At 48.2% G+C, this 20,573-nt stretch overlaps 1 protein-coding gene across 1 annotated transcript; it reads right to left on the bottom strand.

The window, feature by feature from the left end:
* Nucleotides 1-307: 307 nt before the first annotated feature.
* Nucleotides 308-19,820, bottom strand: TRIM16 (tripartite motif containing 16). The gene is made up of 6 exons (XM_008540724.2): nt 19,028-19,820; nt 13,305-13,400; nt 9,533-9,766; nt 6,494-6,659; nt 5,926-6,021; nt 308-1,212 (listed from the first exon to the last, which is right to left on the bottom strand). Exons 1-6 carry the CDS (start codon nt 19,526-19,528, stop codon nt 629-631), a joined length of 1,677 nt encoding a protein of 558 aa, XP_008538946.1. The 5' UTR covers nt 19,529-19,820; the 3' UTR covers nt 308-628.
* Nucleotides 19,821-20,573: the final 753 nt, after the last annotated feature.

Consider the following 20,573-nt stretch of genomic DNA (forward strand, 5'->3'; position numbering starts at 1 on the left):
CTCACTTTCCAGGCCATGTAGTTCACCGTGTAGTTTCTTCCCTTACACACAACACCCATGATCTAATGAGGAAGGCAGCACGGTGTGGTCTTAAAATCCCGGCGTCAGCCTGCCCAGGTTTGACTCCCAGCTCTGCCACTCACTCACCATGTCACCACAATGGCTTTGAGCAAGCTAACTAACCCCCCAGACCACTATTTTCCCATCTGCAAAATGGAGATGATAAGAGCATCTACCCAACAGGGCCTCTGTGAGGGTTGAGTCAATGCACGGGAAGCCCTCAGATCAGTGTCCGGGACAAAGGAAATGCACAATCAGTTAGGAATTTATTATGATTTCTCTGAAATCTTTCTGATCGCTCTGAAGATTCCTGGTTACCGAACAGCAGAATATCACTCAAAGATGATGAAAGAGACTCAGGCGCCTGAGGATTACTACAAATATATGGAGAACAGTGCAGCATGGGGCAACAGGGAGAAGCTGAAGACACTTCTCCTCACTCGGGGACCCATACGATTTCTAAGCCACCCACCACTGGCAGAGATTTCTGCCTCCAAGTTGCTGTTAAAATCCAAGTTGCTGCCCCATCTTTGTGGTTAGCAAAAGTCTCAGATACAGATCCTGGAGTCTAGGGAGCAGCCTCCGCTGAAGTTGGCGCTGGCTTCTCACGTTCCTCTCCCAGATCCACAATCCAGATGGAGTTTTCCTTCTTGGAAAGCCAGAAGGCAGGGTAGACCGGCTCCGAAAACTTGCAGTCAAACTTGTGAACCAGAGTCATGGCATCAGGCTCTACACCATAGAAGGAGAGGATCCCTCCCGGGAAGTCGACGTAGACCCCCAGCCTCCGGAAAGGGCCGGCTTTGAGCGGGGTCTCCGTGTCACTGTGCCAGGCAGTGAACTCCTTCCCATTCCAGTGGAGGCTCCAGGAGAAGTTGTTCCCAGAAATGCAACTGTTGCGCTCCTCCCCTTTCCGGTCAATGCCTTTGTAGGTCAGACCAATGTAGGTGCCTGCCCCGGAGATCTCTACCTCAAAATAGTACCTGTGCAGGTACAGGCTCTGTTGGGACAGCACCTGCCGCCAGTACACGAACCTGCTGGGGAGGTCCGGGTAGGGGTGCTCCCAGGGCGTGGTGTTGGTGACCTTGCGATTGTCCTCCTGCAGCCGGAGGTACCTGTGTGCTGTGTCGGGGTCGAACACGATGTCACACGCATCTGAGGAGATACAGAAGGCAGGAAGAGCGGGTTATGAACAAACATCTGATTCAGACAGAACACTTCAAACCTGGCCACCCTCCAAAGTGTGAGAAAACATCCATCTCCTGTTCTCTGTTTACCCAGGCCACTGTTAGCCTGGGAAAGAGGTGGGTGAAAACCAGAAAACAGAGAACACAAGTGTGACATTGTGATTTATAATAAGAAATATATATTTGGTCTCTGCCCCCAGTTCCCGGCACAGAGCTCCTAAAACTCTTGGAATTTCCTAAGTGATAAGAGCACTAGGAGCATCTTTGTTCTAATGTTTCATCTCTGTCCCCCAGTTTCCGACACAGGGCTCCTGAAAACCCTTGAAATTTCCTGGGGATAGGAGTGTCTTTTGTTCTAATGAGGTGACTCGGGGGGGCGGGGGAGTCTCCCGGATGACTCCTGAATGGGCACTGGTCACCAGAAAGACCAAGCCATGATGAGAAGCTTGGAATTTTCAGTCCCACTCTCTATTCTCTTGAGAAGTTAGAAAGGCTGAAAATGAAGTTAATGATTGGTCATGCCCATGCGATGAAGCCTCCGTAAAAATCCCAGTAGTAGGGGGTCCGGAGAGCTTCTAGGCAGGTGAACACATGTACACCAGGAGGACGGCACACCCCAACTCCATGGGGACAGAAGCTCCTGTGCTCGGGACCCTCTCAGACTTCACCCTGTGTTTCTCTTCATCTGGCTATTCATCTGTATCCTTTATCATATCCTTTAACAAACTAGTAAACCTAGGGGCTGGCCTGGTGGCGCAGCGGTTAAGTGCACACGTTCCGCTTCAGTGGCCCAGGGTTCACCGGTTCAGATCCTGGGTGCGGACATGGCACCACTTGGCAAGCCATGCTGTGGTAGGCATCCCACATATCAAGTAGAGGAAGATGGGCATGAATGTTATCTCAGGGCCAGTCTTCCCCAGCAAAAAGAGGAGGATTGGCAGCAGCTGTTAGCTCAGGGGTAATCTTCCTCAAAAATAAATAAATAAAAATAAAAAGTAATAAAGAAATAAACTAGTAAACCTAAGTGTTTCCCTGAGTTCTGTGAGCCGATCTAGCAAATTAATTGAACCTGAGGAGGGGATCACGGGAACCTCCAATTTGTAGCCAAATTGGACAGAAGTTGTGGGTGATCTGGGGACCCACTACTTGTGAATGGCATCTGAAGTAACGGGCGGTCTTGTGGGACTGAGCCCTTAACCTGTGGGATCTGACGCTGTCTCCAGGTAGTGTCAGAGTGAGTTGCACTGTAGGACACCCAACCAGTGTCGCAGAGAATTGGTTGGTGGGGAAACCCAGACACATACATTTTGAACGGTCTCACACTCCTTTTAACAAGTCACTCCACTTTCCTCCTTTCTGAAGATCAAATTGCTTGGCATTAATGTATTATTTGCTGAACTGAATTGAGAACTAAAATCCATTTATTCACTCATTCATTCATTCATTCATTCATTCAACAAATACGTACTGAAACGCTATTGTACCTAGTGTTGGCGAGGGCTCGGGGAAATAGGCACTAATATATCCACATTTGATTCATTCATTGGTTTTTCCTTTTTTTATTGGACGTATATTTAGCATGTTGAACTCTCAAACAGTCCCCACACGTATTCTCTTCCCAGTCAAGAGATTATTAGCACCTCCATGCACCCAGTTGTTCAAGGCACACTAACATTATTTTTGACACTTCTTTGCCCTCATCCTCCCCACCTGACTTGTCCCACACACACACAAAGGCAGCAGCAAGCCCAGTAGATCCACCTGCTTCTCTCTGGCCCACTGCTTCATCTAAGCCACCACCAAATCTCGCCCAGACTAGTGCAATAGGCTCCTCCCTGGTTGTGTTTCTCCTTGCCCCCCTTCCATACCTTCTCCACGACAGAGCCACAGTGCTTGTTTCAAGGTGTGGGCTAAGGTGAATCATGTCGCCTCAGCTTAAAGCCCTACAATGGTGCCCCTTGCTCGTACGATAAAGCAGTGACCCCTCACTCCGACCTGAACTGCCTGCATGACTGGCCTTGCCTGTGTCTCCAGCCTCGTCTCCTATCCTCTCCCCTTTGGTCGCCACACTCCAGCCACTCTGACCTCAGACCCACTTCAGGACTTCAGCACAGACACACTCCGCAACATGATCGTGACCCTAATCTGAGTCTGGGTCATTCCCACCGATCTTTCCGGTTGTGGCTGAGTCCATGTCTTCAGAGAGGCCCTCCACAGCTGCCCAATCTGAATCAGATGCCTTCCCATCACTGCCTCTCAGAGCACGTGGCTTCCTAACCTTCATGGGACTCACCACCGTGGTAATCTATTTAGTTGTGTGTTTGTTTCACGCCTGTCCTCCTTCCAGTCTGTAAGTTCCACATTTTATGTAGGACTCTATTCCGGAGTTCTAGCTCAGAGGAGATGATCAGTATACACTTGCCAAATGAATTAGCATATTAAAGGCTATTTAAAGATCCATTAAATTTAAAAAGTATCTTATTCTAACCCAGACTTTTCCAAACTCTTTTGGTAAGAGAAATTCTTACTAGTCAATGAAACCACATCCTAGAAGAAAACAAGCTTACAATAGTTCAAAGGAAAAATGAGTGTGAACTGAGGACCATCAGGGCAGACAGACTGCGGCTCCATTACTAAAAGTGGCCCCAAGAGCAGCAGCGGCGCCGCAGCCACCGCCAAGTCCTCGGGAATCCTCAGCATCCAGATGTTGAACAATAGGATTCTTCTCATCTAAGGGGACCCAGGACACCTAGGAGGACAGGTGATACTATGTCTCGGGACAAGAGAACCAGAATGGTCCTGGAGCATTCTGCTAGTGCCAGAAAGCAATGATACTTTTAAGAGTGTCAAGGCCAGAATGTCAATGCTTAAAGGAGAAAGAGGCTAGCTTACAAGTGGCTTCCACTGGTCAAGCAGGCAATTTGAGCCGCAGAACTTTGACCAGTGAAACAATCTGAGTGTAGAAAAGGCTAAAAGTTTATAACAATATTCAAAGAGAAAAAGTTAATATAGTGTGTGAAAAAAGACATTTGTAATGCAAAAGAGGATAGATGATTGTGGACAGATTTTTGGGACCCCTCTCCCTGGTCTAACAGGCGAGTCTAACAAGCAGACTGCACAGGCTTTAAGTCAGTACAATAGAATCCACGCTGTCCTGTGGAGCAGCCGCGCAGGCCATCTTCAGCCTGTGTCAAGCGTCCTTGCAGCCCCACACCTCACGACCGAGGACGGCAGCTGGACAGATCCACAGCAGCAGAGACAGAGGGCACCTCGCTCTCCCGTTTCCCAGCTGCACTTCTTAGAGATTGAGGGAATAATGAGGGACCCTGGTCCTTGCCCCCTCCACACATAGAGAACACAGAGGACGTCAGCATCTCGGAACTTGTTTGATGCACAACCAAGGAATTCTTGTTTACGTTACCTTCAATGTGTCACCTAGAGAAAAGCCCAGATGTACTCTCTCTCTCTCTTTTTTAAATCTAGTTGTAAGGTTTTTCTCTGGTCCTCTTCTCTGCACATACCCTGTTTTTGAAAGAGATATCATCTGCACTTAACCTCACACCCCTCGGAGCAGTTCCATCAGAGCGCTCTGCGTGACTGTTTTCCCAGGGTTCGAACTCCTCAAGCTGATTATTGAGAAAACTCGTTCACTAATGTCACCTAGACTCTTTATTTCAGTCGACGTTATCATAGGATATGTTTCATTTTTATTTTAATGTTAAGAATAAAAGGTGTTTGGCTTCTTGTACTAATTATATCTGTTTGGAAAATAGAGATGTACTTCTGTCAGGAAGCAGGAAAGAATAAATAAAAGAAATTGTGTGGAAGCCAAGAGGTCCTGGGAAGAAGTAGGGGTTGTGGCAAGAACAGGAGATAATCATCAGAACCTGAGGCTCCACAAAACAACAGGAGAAAAGGGGGTCCAGGAGTTAGCCACTGGTTACCCCCAGAAAACAAGCAGAAGCAGGGTTCAATGACATGTTCCAAAAATGTCAGAAAAATGAGCCGTGACTACACAGCCATAGTCCTTCCCTACTAGGAGATGGAACCCCACCCGCTCGTTAACCGTAATGATGTGTTGATTGGAAATAGTGTTTTTAAAATGCTAACAGACCAGAACAATACCGCTTAAGGACAGGACAATGGGTTATGCAATTCTAGCCAAGTCAGACTTAAAAGGGAACCATTTGGTGGCTAGCCAGGATCCTCAAAAGTCAGGAAGGTCACGAAGGACAAAGAAAGACTAAGGGCCTGGACCCAGATTGGAGACTAAGGAGACATGGAAACTCTGTGATCCCAGATCAGACTTTGGGCCAGAAAAAGGAGATTGGTTGGAAGACTTGGTGACACTTGAGTAAATTCTGTAGATTAGTTCATAGAATTGTAGCAACGTTCATTTCCTGGTTTTGATCAATGTGCTGTAGTTATGTAATGTGTTAGGAGACACTGAATGAAAGGTATATGGGAATCTTTGTTCTGTTTTTGCAAAGTTTCTGTAAGTTTGAAATTGTTACAAAATGAAAAGTTAGAAAGCAAAAAAATTAAAATTTAAAAATGTGGCCTTTAGGGATAGACTCGAGGTTGCTAGAACCTGAAACTTACGTGAGAGATGGAGTTCTTACTTCAGCAAAGCATTACACTGACGCCAACACCTGGGGAAGGGGAGTGCTTCACAACTTACACTGAAGGAACTGTTGCCTGGTGCTGGGCTCCGGCTTTGAGGTCCGATATTTTCGCTCGACAATGGCAGACACTTGAGTTCCGATGTCATACTCCTCTAGAAAATCAAAGAGTTGTGAATGCACATCTGTCCAGGAGGTCAGGGGAACTGAAGAAGCAGAACTTCCCAGCCCCTCTTCCTTGGGCTCCCTGGGGGAAGCTGGGGCTGGAGCCTAGTCACTTCTCAGAGAACCATGCTCGAAGGACCTCACTGCCTCCTGGATGAAGGAAAATATGCTGGAAAGAGATCCCAGACTGACTTGAATTTCACTCAAAAGTATAGGCATTAGCAACCTCAGAAACTAGTCATAGAAATACCAACCAATTGCACAAGGTAACTAACTCAGCTTCTGTGGGTCTCAATCGTAAAATAACATCATCGAGATGCACCCATTAGCAACGTGGTCTAGCCAAAGCATAGCTTTGAAAATGAGACTCTCCCCTGATTTCACCCTCCCTCCCCTGGCTCTCTCTCCTTCCCCATCACTCACTCTGAGATACCACATTCCACAGCCCAGAAAGCTCCTCACCTTCCTTGGCAAACTCCTGGAGCTTTTCCTTGTAGTTCTGCAGCAACTGGACTAAGTGCGCAGTGGAGTCTGTGATGACCCTGCGGATGCCCGAGAGCTTATCCTTGAGTCTTATGTAAACACTAGGGAAGGCGCTGTCCTCGGTGTTCTTGAACTTGCAGTACTCCTGCACGAAAGGAAACAGCAGAACTTGTTGCCTTGGTTTCTGTATTTCTTAAACTGGGCTGCCCTCCTCATTATGTCACATTCTGCGTCTGTAAAAGGGGTTGATGGTTGATGCAGGGTCAGTGAGCCAAAGAGTCGAAAGAAAGATTTCTTGGACTCTCAAGGTCTGGCAGCAGTGCTCTTTTATTCAGAGAATAGTGTGGAATAGCATGGGGACAGGACCCATGGGCAGTCAGAGCTGCTGCGTGGGGACAGGACCCACGGGCAGGAGCAGCTGCTGCTGCCGCTGCTGCTGCAAACATGGGTTGAGGGTAGGGCTAAATTTAAGGCATAGGTATGTGAGTTATCTCTTTGCAAGACAAAGGAAAGAATATGTAAAACAAAGTTGTTAAAATGGTATCAGTGCCGGTAGGGTCTGGTTATTGGGTGGTCCTATAACTTTTAGATAAGAATCAAACCGGATTAAGTAAATGGCAGAAGCCACCGCTTAAATATTATCTTCAGCTAAAGACAAAGGAGGATGTTGGGGGGGGGGGGGGTCAATTACATGAGGTTGCCAGACAGTAAACAACTTAAGTCCTTGCCTTCCCTATTAAGAGTTCCCAGAGATAAGGCCATCCCACCTTCCTCCTGGTGCAAAGAGGGAGACACCCCCCACAGATGGAGACTTCCTTCACAAATTCCAATGTCTCTCATCAAAGGGCAAGCGAATTCCACTCCTCAGAGCCTCCTTCTCATCTGCAGTTTTAAAAGTAACCAGCCTAAAATAATCCTCATCAGTGGTGATGTGCACTTCACAGAGAAAGGTGGTAATGTGAGTATCCAGCTCAGAGTCTAACAACAGAGAAACTATTTATTTTTTAAACTGGGAAAGTGGGCTTTTAAAAATCAAGAGATACTAGATGGCCATGTTCGAATACACAGCCCAGACTGGGAACCAAAGAACAAAAACACATTTTATGCCAACAGCCCAAACAGAGGTGACATTCCTGCTACAGTCATTCCCTCAGGACTTTTTTTTAATAATTTAAACACAAGCCACCATAGGGAATGGAGGACCTGGTACAGCACCCAGAAGATCCACAAACAAGTCCTCAGGCAGGAGCGCCGCCTTTTCCTTATCGGTTCCATCCAATACACACTTTTCTCTAATTCTCATAGTGTGCTTCAGAGTTTGAAAAGTGTCTTCACATAGATGATCACAATAAGTCCCTTACACTTCAAAGCCACGTGGTGATCGGGAAAGGCTGCTTTCAGATGGAACACGTTATCAAAATCCTAGCGCAGCTGAAGCATTAGAGAGCAGGCTGGGTAGAGAGGGAATCTTAGTGAGGAAAACAGTTGCAGCAAAATGATTAGATAGATCAGTGAAAGAGAAGAAAAGCCCAAACCAGAGAGTTCGTAGAAAGAAAGCTAGATAAACATTTTTTAATGCCATATGTAGATTTAGTACCATACATGATAAAAGCAGCATTTTAAACCAGTGGAGGGAAAAAGGATGGGCGTTGTCATTTCAGCTAGCTAATGATTTGGGGAGAAAGAAATTATCTTTAACCAAAATAAATGTTATCTTAAACTAAAATATATTTTATACAGATTAAAGTTTTAATGTTAAAGTTATAAAAGGAGAAACAAAAATAGAGAGAAATTTATATACTCTTTGGGGAAACTCATGACATGGAAAGCCAAATTTTTATTCATATTTTCTTCCTGTTTTGATGTTGAAAAGCAAAGGAACTGATGGAGAGAGAGACATGCTGTCCGTATTTTTGTCTTCCTGTCTCCTCATCCTCTCCTCCTCTTTCGCCCACTCCTCACAAGGTGGACTACGGTTGTCTCTGGGTGGTGGCAGTAGGGGTGATTATTTCCCATTCTATTTTTCTGTATTTTCCAAGCTTTTTTGCCCCACAGTAAACATTTATGTTTGTTGCAACTAGAAAGGAATTTTTTTCAAAAATGCAACCAAGAAAAATTATTTGTATTTAGGAATATAGATCTGAATGAGCTTTGAAATTACTTACTCTGACCTGATTGTTTGATAAATGAGGAATTTGAGACCCAGAGAGGTTAAGCAACTTGCTAAAAACTACACAACTATTTAGTGACAGATGACAGAATTTATGCCCAACCCAGTGTGCCTTCCCCACAAGATTTCATGTTCTCGGGTCCAGCTCTCATGGCCTGTGGCTTAATGCCTGATGGCACATCGTAATGAAAATTCCCATCTCCCCTGCTGGACCCCCCTCAGTCACCCCTGCACACGCAGCCCTCTCAGCAAGGCAGCAGGTCTCCAGTCTCCCCTCCGCCAGGCAAGCCTCCGTACGCTGTTGGAGGGGTGTATAAAGCACACTGATCTGATCTCATCACTCTCCACCTGAAGTCCTCCACTGGCTTCTGTGACTTCATGATGAAGAACTTCTCTCACAGCCAGTTGCCTGCCTGGCCCAGCCTCATCTCCCATCACTATGCGCCCAGCATCCCTCACCCCATCCTTGTGAAGGTGCCTCAGTTCCCCAAATCAGCCATGCTTTCTCAAACCTCTCTGCCTGCGCACATGCTGTTCCCTCTCCTGGACTAAACTTCTCCTTGAACATTTCTCATCTTCCACGACGTGGTTCCAGCCTCCCTTTCTGGGAAGTCTTCCCTACCCATCCTGCACTGCTGTGCTCCTATGAATCCAGACCTGCTCCTCTCTGTCCCCACAGCTCCCTACGCACCCCATTTATCAAAGAACACTTCCATTCCCACATCTGCCACAGGCCTAGCAAAGTGAGGGTGCTCCCTGGCGTTAGTCCTGTGGACACCTCTGCCTCCACCCCCCCAACCCCAAAACTCCCCCACACACCCTCTCCCGCCCCCTCCCTCCTCCGGTACCTCCAGGAACAGGACAGTGTTGCTGATGTCAGCAATCCTCTCCAGCTCCTGCTTGCTCTTCCCCATCTCTGCACTCCTGTACTCCAGGTGGGTCTTGATGCCGTTGGCCTGGCTCAGAGCAGCTTGCTCCTTCTCCTCCAAGAAGAGCATCACGTCAGCCTGGGCCTTCCTCATGGCCGCAAGGAGTTCCCCAAACTGCTCCTCGACCACCACCTTCACCTCTGACACTGACACCTGGTGGGGGGCAGCGAAGAACCCGTTACCGAGACATCCAACTTTATCAAAGCTCGACACACAAAAATGTAAACCTGAGAAACCCATAAATTAGGGAGCAATTTTCTATTTTAAAAGGAAGCTTTTGTTCTCATATGAACCCTGAGTTCCTGGAAAAAAGGATTTACTCTCCAGGGTGTAAGTATTTATTTATCAGTCATTCACTTAGCGCCTGGTCCATCTGAGGAGAGAGTGAATTTTGTGATCTCTGAGACCCCTTCCAGCTCTGACAGTCTGGAGCAGCTGTACAAATTTCTGAAATCAGTTTTCCTACCAGGACAATGCACGTATTCTGTATATTTGATAGTTGTATTTCTTGTGGTAAATTAATAATTCAGCTTCTTTGTACAAATCAGTAGGATGAAATAGCTTTTTCAGCATTTCATTATGTCCGGTTAAACTGCCCACTGAGTCCATTGGGGCCGAAAGCACCTCTGAGCTTACGGTGTCTCCTGCAGGCAGCAAGTGTTTGGGTTGGTGCAGGTGCCCTCAGCACCCGAGCAGCAGGATGAACCTACCTGTGCAGAACAGTCAAATAAAACAGAAAACTAAATCTGTGGGCTCAATATCAAGGATTTGCATGAAAGCACTTGCACATGTGGACTCTATCGTTTCACAGGGTGAACAGGCTTTATAAATGTCTTCAGTTGAGAGCATATTGACATCAGTCCAAGATGTAGATGGTTTCTTCTTCTCTTCAGGGGTTCTTAAGTATTGGTGCCAACAGCTCCCTCTGACGGCGTCCGGTTTCATCTCGTTGTGCAGACACTCATTACGTTGTTAAACTTCACAGAATGGTCTTGGATACAATTTCCTTTGTTCATTCTCCCTTCTCCCCCACTGCACGGCCCAGAGCCCATTCTCTGCCTGCCTCAGTCTCCCCATTGTCCCCAACCATGCCCATCCCCTCTGAGAGCTCTCTAAGCAGCCCCTCCAGGGACTGTTTTCTGTTCCTCCTGGGGTCTTGTTGCCTGTCTGGTCACATTTTTTTAATTTAATAAAATAGTAATATAACAATGGCCAACACTTAGTAAGTACTTATCATGTGCAGGCACTGTTCCGAGCACTTCACACAGATTCCCTCATAGCAACCCTTAAAATGTAGGTACTGCTATGGTCCCCATTTCTTAGATAAGGACACCAAGGCACTGCCAAATTAAGTGATTTGCCAAGATGACACAGTGAAGGCTTGAACCCAGACAGTCTGCCTCCAGAGCCTGCTCCTTTAATCACCCTTCTCCAGGGCCACTCAGTGGGCGGGGCGGGGGGTGGGGGGGTGTGGGGATGCCCGTGGCGGCCGCATGGCGGTGCATCAGGCACAGCCAGACCTCTGGCTGTGGACACTGGCAAACTCATTAGGACAAGCAGGGTGGTTCAGCGGAGCTTGCACCACTGTGGGGGTCACCGAGCAAGAACTTCCAGCTCAGCCCTTTAAACTGAAGCCCTTCCAGGACCACAGAAGGGACAGTTAGCCCCTGGTCACTGCAGGTACTGGTCAAGGAGCACCACCTCCAGCCACGATGGACTAAATACACAGGATGCTGCTGAGCAGGCGACCAAAAGAGAAAGATGGCAAGTCTTCCTAGCAACTTCTGAGTCAACTGACAAGTGTTGCCTTCTTATACTGTAAATTCTGTGAATTCTGAGAAAATTAATCATAGCTGGATTTAAATCTAAATGTCAAATTATATTTCAATATTGCAAAGAAGTCAAGATTGAGAAATGTCTCAGGAGACAGGTCAGTTTTGCTTATAACTGAATTTGGGGGAAGTATTGCTGTTGGTGTTTTAGCCAGGTTCTGACCTAAGTAACACATTCTAGCTCCCTCACTAACCCACCCTCCCCTGCCCGGTGAGGCTCCAGGTGGCCAGGCTCCATGAGCCATGGGGTCACCGGGTACCCACTGCCCACTCCCGATCACTGCCAGAAAGCAGGAGCAGGACGAGGCATGGGAACCAGTGTGAGGGTGTTGTGGGAAAGGACTGGAGTCCATTTGCTCTCTATAATTATGACATGTAGGTTCTTCATGGAAGCAGAATGCCATGAGGCTGAAAGGCGAGAGTCTACAGACAAACTTCAGGTCCAAACTCCCCTCCAGAACTGAGGCCTCCAGAGGGAGGGTAGTGGAAAGGAGGCCTCAAATGATGTTGCTGGATTGACTCTTCTGCTTTCATAGGTGGCCTCTCATTCCCAGACCTTCTTATGGAGAAACACTTTTTCCTTGCATATAAATGAAATGTATGAAGGATATCATTTATTGCCCAAATGATGACAAATAAAAATACAGAAAGGACAGGCCACAAAGATATTAAAGTCACCAAAATTAATGGTCTAAAGAGGTGACGGATGGTGCACATGTCTGTCAACGCAACAATCCCGGGTTGTCCTGTTCCATCAATCTAAGGACCCAGATAAGTCTTGTCATCTCTCTCTGTGTCTTCAGGTCCCTTGTATATGGTGGCCATTGTGATGACTACCTTCCCCAGTTACCATGCAATCACGAGACGAACTGAGTAGGGATCAAAGTGTCTGAAAATTAAAGATCTGGAAAAAGACAAGATGCTCCACGTGCTTCTCCCAGTTATCTTGAGCCTGGAAGTCAACACTCTCTGTAGGTTTATAAGCTTTCAAGGGACAATTATTTTTCTTCTTTTCATAAGATTATGTGGGTAGAAAAGAGGTGTTCATCCTTCAGCAGCTAATTAGTTGTAAACACTGAGGAGCAGGAAATTAAGTTGAAATGGATACACGTATTAGATATGGATGGATGGGTGGGTGGATGGATGGAATCATTCTTGGTATGCAAAAATGATGCTGCTGACCCACCGCCATAGGGTAGGTGTTTTGTGTTCTCTTCTGCGTGGTGGTTATTGGCTTGCCACTAATCAGAAGCATTTGTGAAACCATTTGGGTCTACTTAGAGTTTATGTGGAAAGTGGCCATAAACCAGACAGACTAAAACTAAGCAGCTTGGCACACCATTGGTGTTCTCAAGTACCATCCACTAATCCAGCAAGTCTCAACTCTCTTCTCTGGCTGCCAGGACATAGGACTGGTGAAATTCACATGTAGAACATCCTCTCAGGTTGGAAGAAGCCAAGATTATGCATACTTCCTGGAGCTCTAGCTAAACACCCCGTCACTCCTCCACGCATCCTTTTGTCCAGGTCAAAAGAGCACATGCAAATGCAAGGATAAGAATGCTGTTATTACAGGACCAGACTTGCTTCTACTCTGTACTATTAAAAAGTAAATCACTTGTCAATTTTGAAACTTAAACTAATTTCATAGCAAATTCCGACAGCAAGGTGAGGCTACCCCATGGCATAGCTGATCATATCTGTACCTACAATGCTCATTTGCTGAGATACCCCAAGAAGCCCATGGATATGGAGGCTGGGCCTGCAGCCCCCATCCCACAGCCCTGGATGGGCCTGGCTGAGCCTGCAGGAGCAGCCAGGTGTGCTGAAGCCTCACACGTGACCCAGAACAGCCTTACCAAAACAGATTTCTGGTTGGCTTGGAGCCTGGCGATGGCATTTTCATTCAGCTCCAGCTTCCGCTCCAGGTCTAACTGGGTGCGCCGAAGCTCAGCCTAGGAAGAGGAAAGGACAGCATTAAGGAGGAAGGAGCCCAGTGCACACATGAGGTCCCCAAGAGCAATGGCACTATCTGCCCTTCTGCCACGGAAGGGAAGTTTGACCTCGGAAGCTGCTCTCAGAAACCAGCCTAGAGCACCCTAAGTGGAGGCGCAAAGGGTCAGCCGTGTGCCAGCCTCCTCCTGGGGCTGCTCTCAGCACAGATCAGCTAAAATGTGGTGAGCACGTACATTGTGCTGTGTTGGTCATCATTTCAAGCATTTATATGGATTACTTCATATCACCCTGGCCACCCCCATATTAGGAAAATATCATTATCTCCATTTTACAGATGATAAAATGGAGCCACCTAGCCATGGTCACACACTCCCTCAGTGGAGGTGAGCCCAGGCAGTCCAACCCCAGAATAGCCTAACAAGGAGTACAGGCTTGGAGCTGGTGACGGGGATTCCAGTTTGTCTGCTTAGCAGCTGAGACTTCGGAAAAATCTACTCAACGTCTCCAGACTCCTCCGTTCCTTCACCTGTGAAATGGGGATAACTATAGTGCCTAATTCATAGGGTTATTGTGAGGGTCGAAGGAGATGGAGTGTGTTAACAAGAACTTTGTACAGTAGCTGGCTCATCGTGAGTGCTCCATCAGTGTCAGTGTTGCCATCACTGTTCTTCTTATTATTATTATTGCTGCCACGGCCACTTTCCATCACATGCTCTTACTCTCTCCTGGAGGCAGGCAGAGTGAACCCTCCCAGCAGAGGCAAGTGCTGGCCTGAGAACCTCAGGTTTGCCTGCTTTGACCCCACGGCCCCGCTTCACTCTCGTTCCTGGGGCTCCTTGAGCGCTTTCTGCCAAGAAGTGTGCTGAGGCATAAAACCTAAGCCTTGGCAAACTTCAAAGGCCCTGTCACTTTCCTACTTCCACAAGGGCATGAGACAGAAAAAAAAAAAAAATAGTTTTCACTGCTTTTAATAGGTTATGTCTGCAGTGGAAGCCATGAATCATTATGCCCTAACAGAACTCAGAGAACACGAATGCAGTGTCTCTCCTTTCTCCCACGGAAGCCTGGGGCACTTCCGGGACTCCCAGTGAGGGAAACCGAGGCAGGCAGGGCATTTGCCTCAATCTGCAGAAGGCAGGTAACATTTGCCCAGGCTGTAGGGCACTGACTTGGGGCTGAGGGAGCCCCAGGGACCTCCTACGACTGAGACCTGAGACCTGAGGCCCAGGAGTGAGGAGGGAGAGTGGGAGGGGCTGAGGATCTGGCAATTATGGAATCCTGATCTATCTAACAGGCTTATACAGTGACCTGTTCCAGGCGAGGGGGGAAACACGAGCCACTTGTTCAAAGGCGGTGGAAGAGACAACTGAACACACCCTAGCAACAGGCATGGACATGAGAATGTATTAAAGCAGTTGACCCCAGCATGATCCAGAGCCATAGGGAGACACCCGAGAGCATCCGGCGAGGGGGCTTTACTCCGAAGTCTGCACACTGCCATAAAAGGAGAAAAGGACTCTGAAGTACCTAATGGGGACCTCTCTTCAAGTGAGTCACCCCAAGGGAACGCACTCCCAATTACCAAAAAGGTGGGGCCACTTTGGGAGACCAGTATCTCCAGATATTGTTGTTACTAGAAAATAACACGGTGCCTCAGACTCTGGCTCCAAGGTTTCCCAAGATGTCATCCATACACATGTCTCAGGTCAGGGTGGGCCCTACACAAAAGCAGGACAGTGGTGTCAACATGTGTAGACAGCCCTACACTGCAGGGCACAGAGATCCAACCTACTTCCGCAGGATAATGACGAATGTCGTGTAAAGGGCACAATATTTGGAGTCCTAAGACCTGCCACTTGCTGGCTGTATAATCTTAGTCAGATGATTTAGTGTCTCCTCTGCTGCAAGGCCACAAGAAAATGTTAACACAATTGTTCTTGCTTCTATCTACAGGGCAAAGGTGGCACCAGAGCTTGGTGGCCAAAGGTCGGGTTAGAGATGCAAATAGGAATAGCAGAGGGAGTGAGAAGAGAGAAGAACATTCCAGATAGTGTCAGTTCCTCTGTATTTCCAACCACGCGCTGTTGGCCCTTCTAGAGCGTGGTAGCAGCAGGGTTCCACCTGGCCCCTGACTTCATTCCTCAGTCAACTGGTGAGAACCCACCATATACCAGTCCAGTCAAATAAGACACCCTCCCTGCTCTTGAAAGACATGCAGCCTGCTAGAGTGTTTAAGAAAAACAAGTTATATAACACTGAGCCCAAGGCATTCCTCAGAACCTCTAGAGGAAATTCTTTTCCTGAGTGGCCTCAAATCATCTGCCTTTTGGCTACCAGCAAATGGGCTATGAACAATGCTATTAGCAGCTCCCCAGAGAAGCATGGACACTTGTGGCTCTCAGAAACCTGGCTCCTGCTCTACATGGAAATTACGTCCAGGGACAGCACCCAGTCCTGAGCCTCCTGGAACCAATGCTGAAGTTGAATGTAATGACCTGTCAGTAAAGGACTTCAGGATCTAAGAAAGGGCCCAGCTCACATCCTCCCTCCTTCAAACATGGCACCCTGCCCTCACTTCCAGTGACCGCTCCCTCCTTGGAACATGCTGCAGTTGCACTGCCTGGGCCCTCTGGCCCTCCAGGGAGCTATGGGACATGCCTGGGCCCTCTGGCCCTCCAAGGAGCTATGGGACACACCTGGACTCCTGATTCGAGTGCACGCTGCCCGAGGACAGACAGTGTAGCCTCACATTTAGCCCAAGAGAAGCACTCAATAACGCGTGATAACTTGAGGAAGAACAGAAAAGAACCACGTACACTTTGTGGATCAGAACAAACAGGAAGCAGTCACAGGAGTACCAATTTTACAACCTACACAGGCATGCACGCACGTGGTCTCGTTTCCACGACAGCAAGTTTGAGATTCAGAGAAGGCAAGGGGAGTTAAGACCAGCTGCTCTTCTGCTCTTAAAAATGAAGGGGGTCTCAGGAAGTTGGCCTGGAGCAAAGGGAAGTGCCGAGGTCCCCGTTAGGAAGAGCCAGGCTCTGGAAGCCCAGTAGAGTAGAACAAATAATCAAAGAACACCCAGAACTCCCAAAACCCAAACAGAGTTTTTGCCCACTGGCACAGCTAGAGACCACGGGAGCTGCCAAAAAGGCTCATGGGTTAACTGAGCGATCGGCTGCTCTGCGGACCCAATGCAGGATCCTGACTGCTCTTGTCCTCATGGCTGACCTGCCATTTGCAGTTTCCTATGCACAACACGCCTGCCTGAGTAATTAGTCCTTAACACGACCCAAAGTGACCTTCAGCAAATGACTCCAGCAGGCTTGGGCTGGCTGAAGGCAATAGTGAGCTTCTGGAGCCTTAACGTGTCTCATAAAACTTTCAGAATAATCCTGGTGGCTGTTTCAGCCTCTTCAAGTACTATGTCTTCTGGGCTGGTCTCTTCGGGCTCCTTGCAAGAAACCTTTTAGGCTCCTAAGCTTTGGCAGAGCCACCTAGAGTGTGGCTGCATTTACAGAGTAAATTTGCTCTCTGAGCCGAAAACAAGGACACAGGATGGAAAGGACAAGAGCTCTCTCATGCAGACCAGAAAGCAGAGCTTGTGAACGGGGGCCATCACGAAAAATCTGGGGTATGGGGCTGGTGCATTGTACCTATAACCATGATTGCTTTCCAGCACCACAACCTGCCCCAGAGCCCCTGACCCCCTTGTCCCTACTTCACCTCACACAGCTCCCTCCCAGGACGTCTGACCTTGGGCTTCAGAACATGCTCTACACGGGCTTTCCTGCTCAGAAATACAGTTCCCCTAAGTCTCTGTAATACATCCATTTACACTACGTTTAAAACTCATATTGTATCTGTGCTGCTACACGCATAGAACGTCTCTGAAAGGAAACAGAAGGAAGTGTAGGTGGTGCTGTTTGTCTCTCAGGAGGAAGACGGGGGATCCGGGATGGGAAGGAGACCTCTCCCTGGCATAATCTGTTGCGGTATTTGGTGGAGACCGTTTTTCAGCATAGATATGCATCACTTGACCAGTCAGTTATAATGAAATTCAGATATTATGCCCAAAAGGAAAAGCAGTACACTTTGTCTTAATATGTCTATTATACATGTGGCAGGGTTTTGGTGCAAAAAAAGCAAGGTGAAAATATCGTGATCTTGGGGTCCTTCCCTTGTGTTCCTTCAGTAGGGTAGCTTTCCAGAAGCTCCAGTTCCTTACCGCATCACTTAGTCATCTGGATGAGTTTGGACAAATGTGGTGGAGATAAAAAGAGTAGCCACTTCACAGAGTTATTTGAGGGCTGGATGGGAAAATCCATGCTAAGCATTTAGCACGTGGCAATGCTCAAGAAAGACTAACTTCTTCCACTGCATGGAGCTTTTTCTTTGATCTGTCTATCTGTCAATATGGAGCCCCTCTGTGGTTATGAGAGTAGGGAATTGAGTAGGAACTGCTCTCCTGACATTCCCAGGACATTCCCTGACACAGGAAACACTGGAAACAGTTAACAAGTGGGTTTTAGAGCTGGAAACGTTGAGTCATTGACATCTGGAACACACAGCTTTCCAGAACAATTCTCACTAACACTGGATAAAATGTATGCCTAAAAAAGGGCGTGGAAGAAAGACCCTGGCAAGTAAACTGCCCTTCCCAGACACCTCTTTCCTTTGCTGCCCAGGACGACAGGGCCAAGAAGTTGCCAAGGGCCTGCGGCCACACGCAGTGCAGACACGGGGCTGCCAGGAGTATGAATATAAGGAATGTGGGGCAAAAGCCAACTGCATTTCCCTACTGAGAAACAGAGTGCTCCTGGAAAGTCAAGGTGTGAGAAAGAAAGCAGATAAAGCAGCTAAGTCCATTCCCAAGAAATTCTCTAGGCTCTCAGCTTTCGGGCAAAGAAAAGCTAGTTGTTCTAGAAATAGTTTCCCTTATCTGATGGGAATAAAATTACAGGCTATGAGCATGGTCTTTCTCAGTCTCTCCTGACCCGATATCTGATGAGGAACATTTATTTTCCCTGAGGTAAACCGTCCTTGAGGTCGTATCTGAATGTAAGTTTCCAATTCTATGCTATCTTAGCACTTTTCAAGCTCTTGGATTTCACTCTCAGTAACTTTAGAGGAGCACTTTCTACTGATCTTTTGTTTTGGGGTAAAGACAAAAAGAGAAATTAGGGGAAGGGTTAGATTCTTTACTCTTGAATTTCTGCTAAGGCTTACATTTTATTAATTGACACCCAGATCCAGCTGGAGGGAAAACCCACCATCCTAAGTCCCACAACTTCTGCACGCCACACCCAAACACATATCAATTCCTGAAAGGTGGGTAAGAAATAGCAGGAAACTAGCAGGCCTGAGGAGACACAGACCAAGGTAGAAGGAGAATAGGGACAGTGGACCCAGATGGGGACAGAGTGACCTTCTTTAGTTTCCAGAACCAAGTGCAACAGATATTTATGCTGGACCAACAGCCAGGTGCTACGGCTAAACTCTTTTTCAGGTGAACTCAGAGCCCTGAAGTGAAAGAGGCAGCCCCAGGAGCAGTGGTGGCCCGGCCTCTCCTTGGGCTCATCGTCTCCTCATCTCCATCTCCCAGATGGACCCCAGCACTCACCTCTTTGTCCCTGCGGGCAGCATCCAGGGAAACTGAGGGGTGGCCCCTGTGCTCACTCTGGCCACACTCCTGGCAGATGCACTGCTGATCGTGGTGGCAGAAGGCGACCAGCGGGCTGTGGTGGGCAGGACAGGTGCGCAGATCCCGCTCCTTCACCGGCTCCGTCAGCTGGTGGCTGTGCAGTTTGCTGTTCTCCTGGTGTGGCCGCAGGTGCTCCTCACAGTAATTCACCATGCAGGTCAGGCAGGACTTCACTGCCCTCACCCTGCTGGCCCCAAGGCAGAAGTCACACAGGATCTCCCCCTCCCCCTCGACACCAGGACCCCCGTGCGATGCAGAGCTGCTGCCCTGTCCCTCAGCCTCCCCATGGGGACTCCCCAGGGAGCCCATGTCCTCTTCTTCTGCCGGGTTGGCTGACCCAAGGTCTGGGCTGAGAGTGACCAGAGAGTGAGCAGTGACCCCGGGCAGTGGCCCCGGAGCCATCAGATCCAACTCAGCCATCTGGAAGTCTCCGCCGCCTAAGCCGTCCTTCCTCTGCCCCTTAGCCCAGGCTCTGTGCAGCCCAAGTCAGACAGGAGAACCATGCCTCGGTGATTACAGCTGCCACAAGATTTTAACTGTCTCCTCCCTCCCAGAGGAGGCTCAGTTAGTCATTGCTCCGCCCAGGGCTTGGTCAGCGGCCAGCTGCTGTGACAAGGCAGCTCGATTACTCAGGCTCTGCATAGCTGCTCAGGATGTCTCCCCACTGGCACTAGGCCCCTCCTTGAGTCCAGCCCGAAACTTCTATTCTTATGTAAATCATCCGTCCCCCATAGGCTCAGCCAGAGACCACGTGTGTCTGGCTGTGCTGAAAAGGACTGGAGATGCCTGAGCTGTGCTGTAAAAAGCCTGTATTGCTTTCTGTGGTTTGACAGGCTAAATTTTTTGTTTCCATTTTTTAAAGGGATCCAAAATGTACCGACTCCAGCCATAGGGCAGCCATTCATCCCTCCCTGTCACACAGAACTGGACATGAGGCAGCGAGGAACAGGATCCATGTTTCTGACCCTGACCTTTTCCATAGCACCTTCTTGCAGTTTCCTGGAGACAGGCTTAAGATGGGTGCTCAGTGTGGACCGGGAGGGTCAGGAAGCACGTGTCTCCTCCCTCAGACAGCTCCATTCAGACAGCCCTCCAGGGCCAAACACCCTACCCTGCAGTTCCTGGAGAGGGGTGCATGCTAAGCAACAGCCCCTCTGTCCACTGAATAAGGTAACCTAGACCCGGCATGTGAGTCTGTTCGGGCTGCCATAACAAAACACCACTGACTGGTTAGTTTAAACAACAGAAATTTATTTTCTCACAATTCTGGAGTCTGGAAGTCCAAGATCGAGGTGTCAGCAGGGTTGGTTTCTTCCGAGGCCTCTCTCTCCTTGGCTTGTAGATGGCCAACTTCTCCCTGTGTCTTCACACGGTCTTCCCTCTGTACATGTCAATGTCCTAATCTCATCTGCTTATAAGGACAGCAGTCATATAGGATTAGTGCCCACCCTAGTGACCTCATCCT

Source organism: Equus przewalskii, chromosome 10 (assembly GCF_037783145.1).
Source record: "Equus przewalskii isolate Varuska chromosome 10, EquPr2, whole genome shotgun sequence".
Taxonomy (NCBI): Eukaryota; Metazoa; Chordata; class Mammalia; order Perissodactyla; family Equidae; genus Equus; species Equus przewalskii.

Coding starts and splice junctions, on each gene's coding strand:
- TRIM16 (XM_008540724.2), bottom strand. CDS start 19,528: ATGGCTGAGTTGGATCTGATGGCTCCGGGGCCACTGCCCGGGGTCACT. Junction 9,767..13,304: donor CCAACCAGAAATCTGTTTTG/GTAAGGCTGTTC, acceptor GCCCCCCACCAG/GTGTCAGTGTCAGAGGTGAA. Junction 6,022..6,493: donor CCAGGAGTTTGCCAAGGAAG/GTGAGGAGCTTT, acceptor TTGATTTTCTAG/AGGAGTATGACATCGGAACT.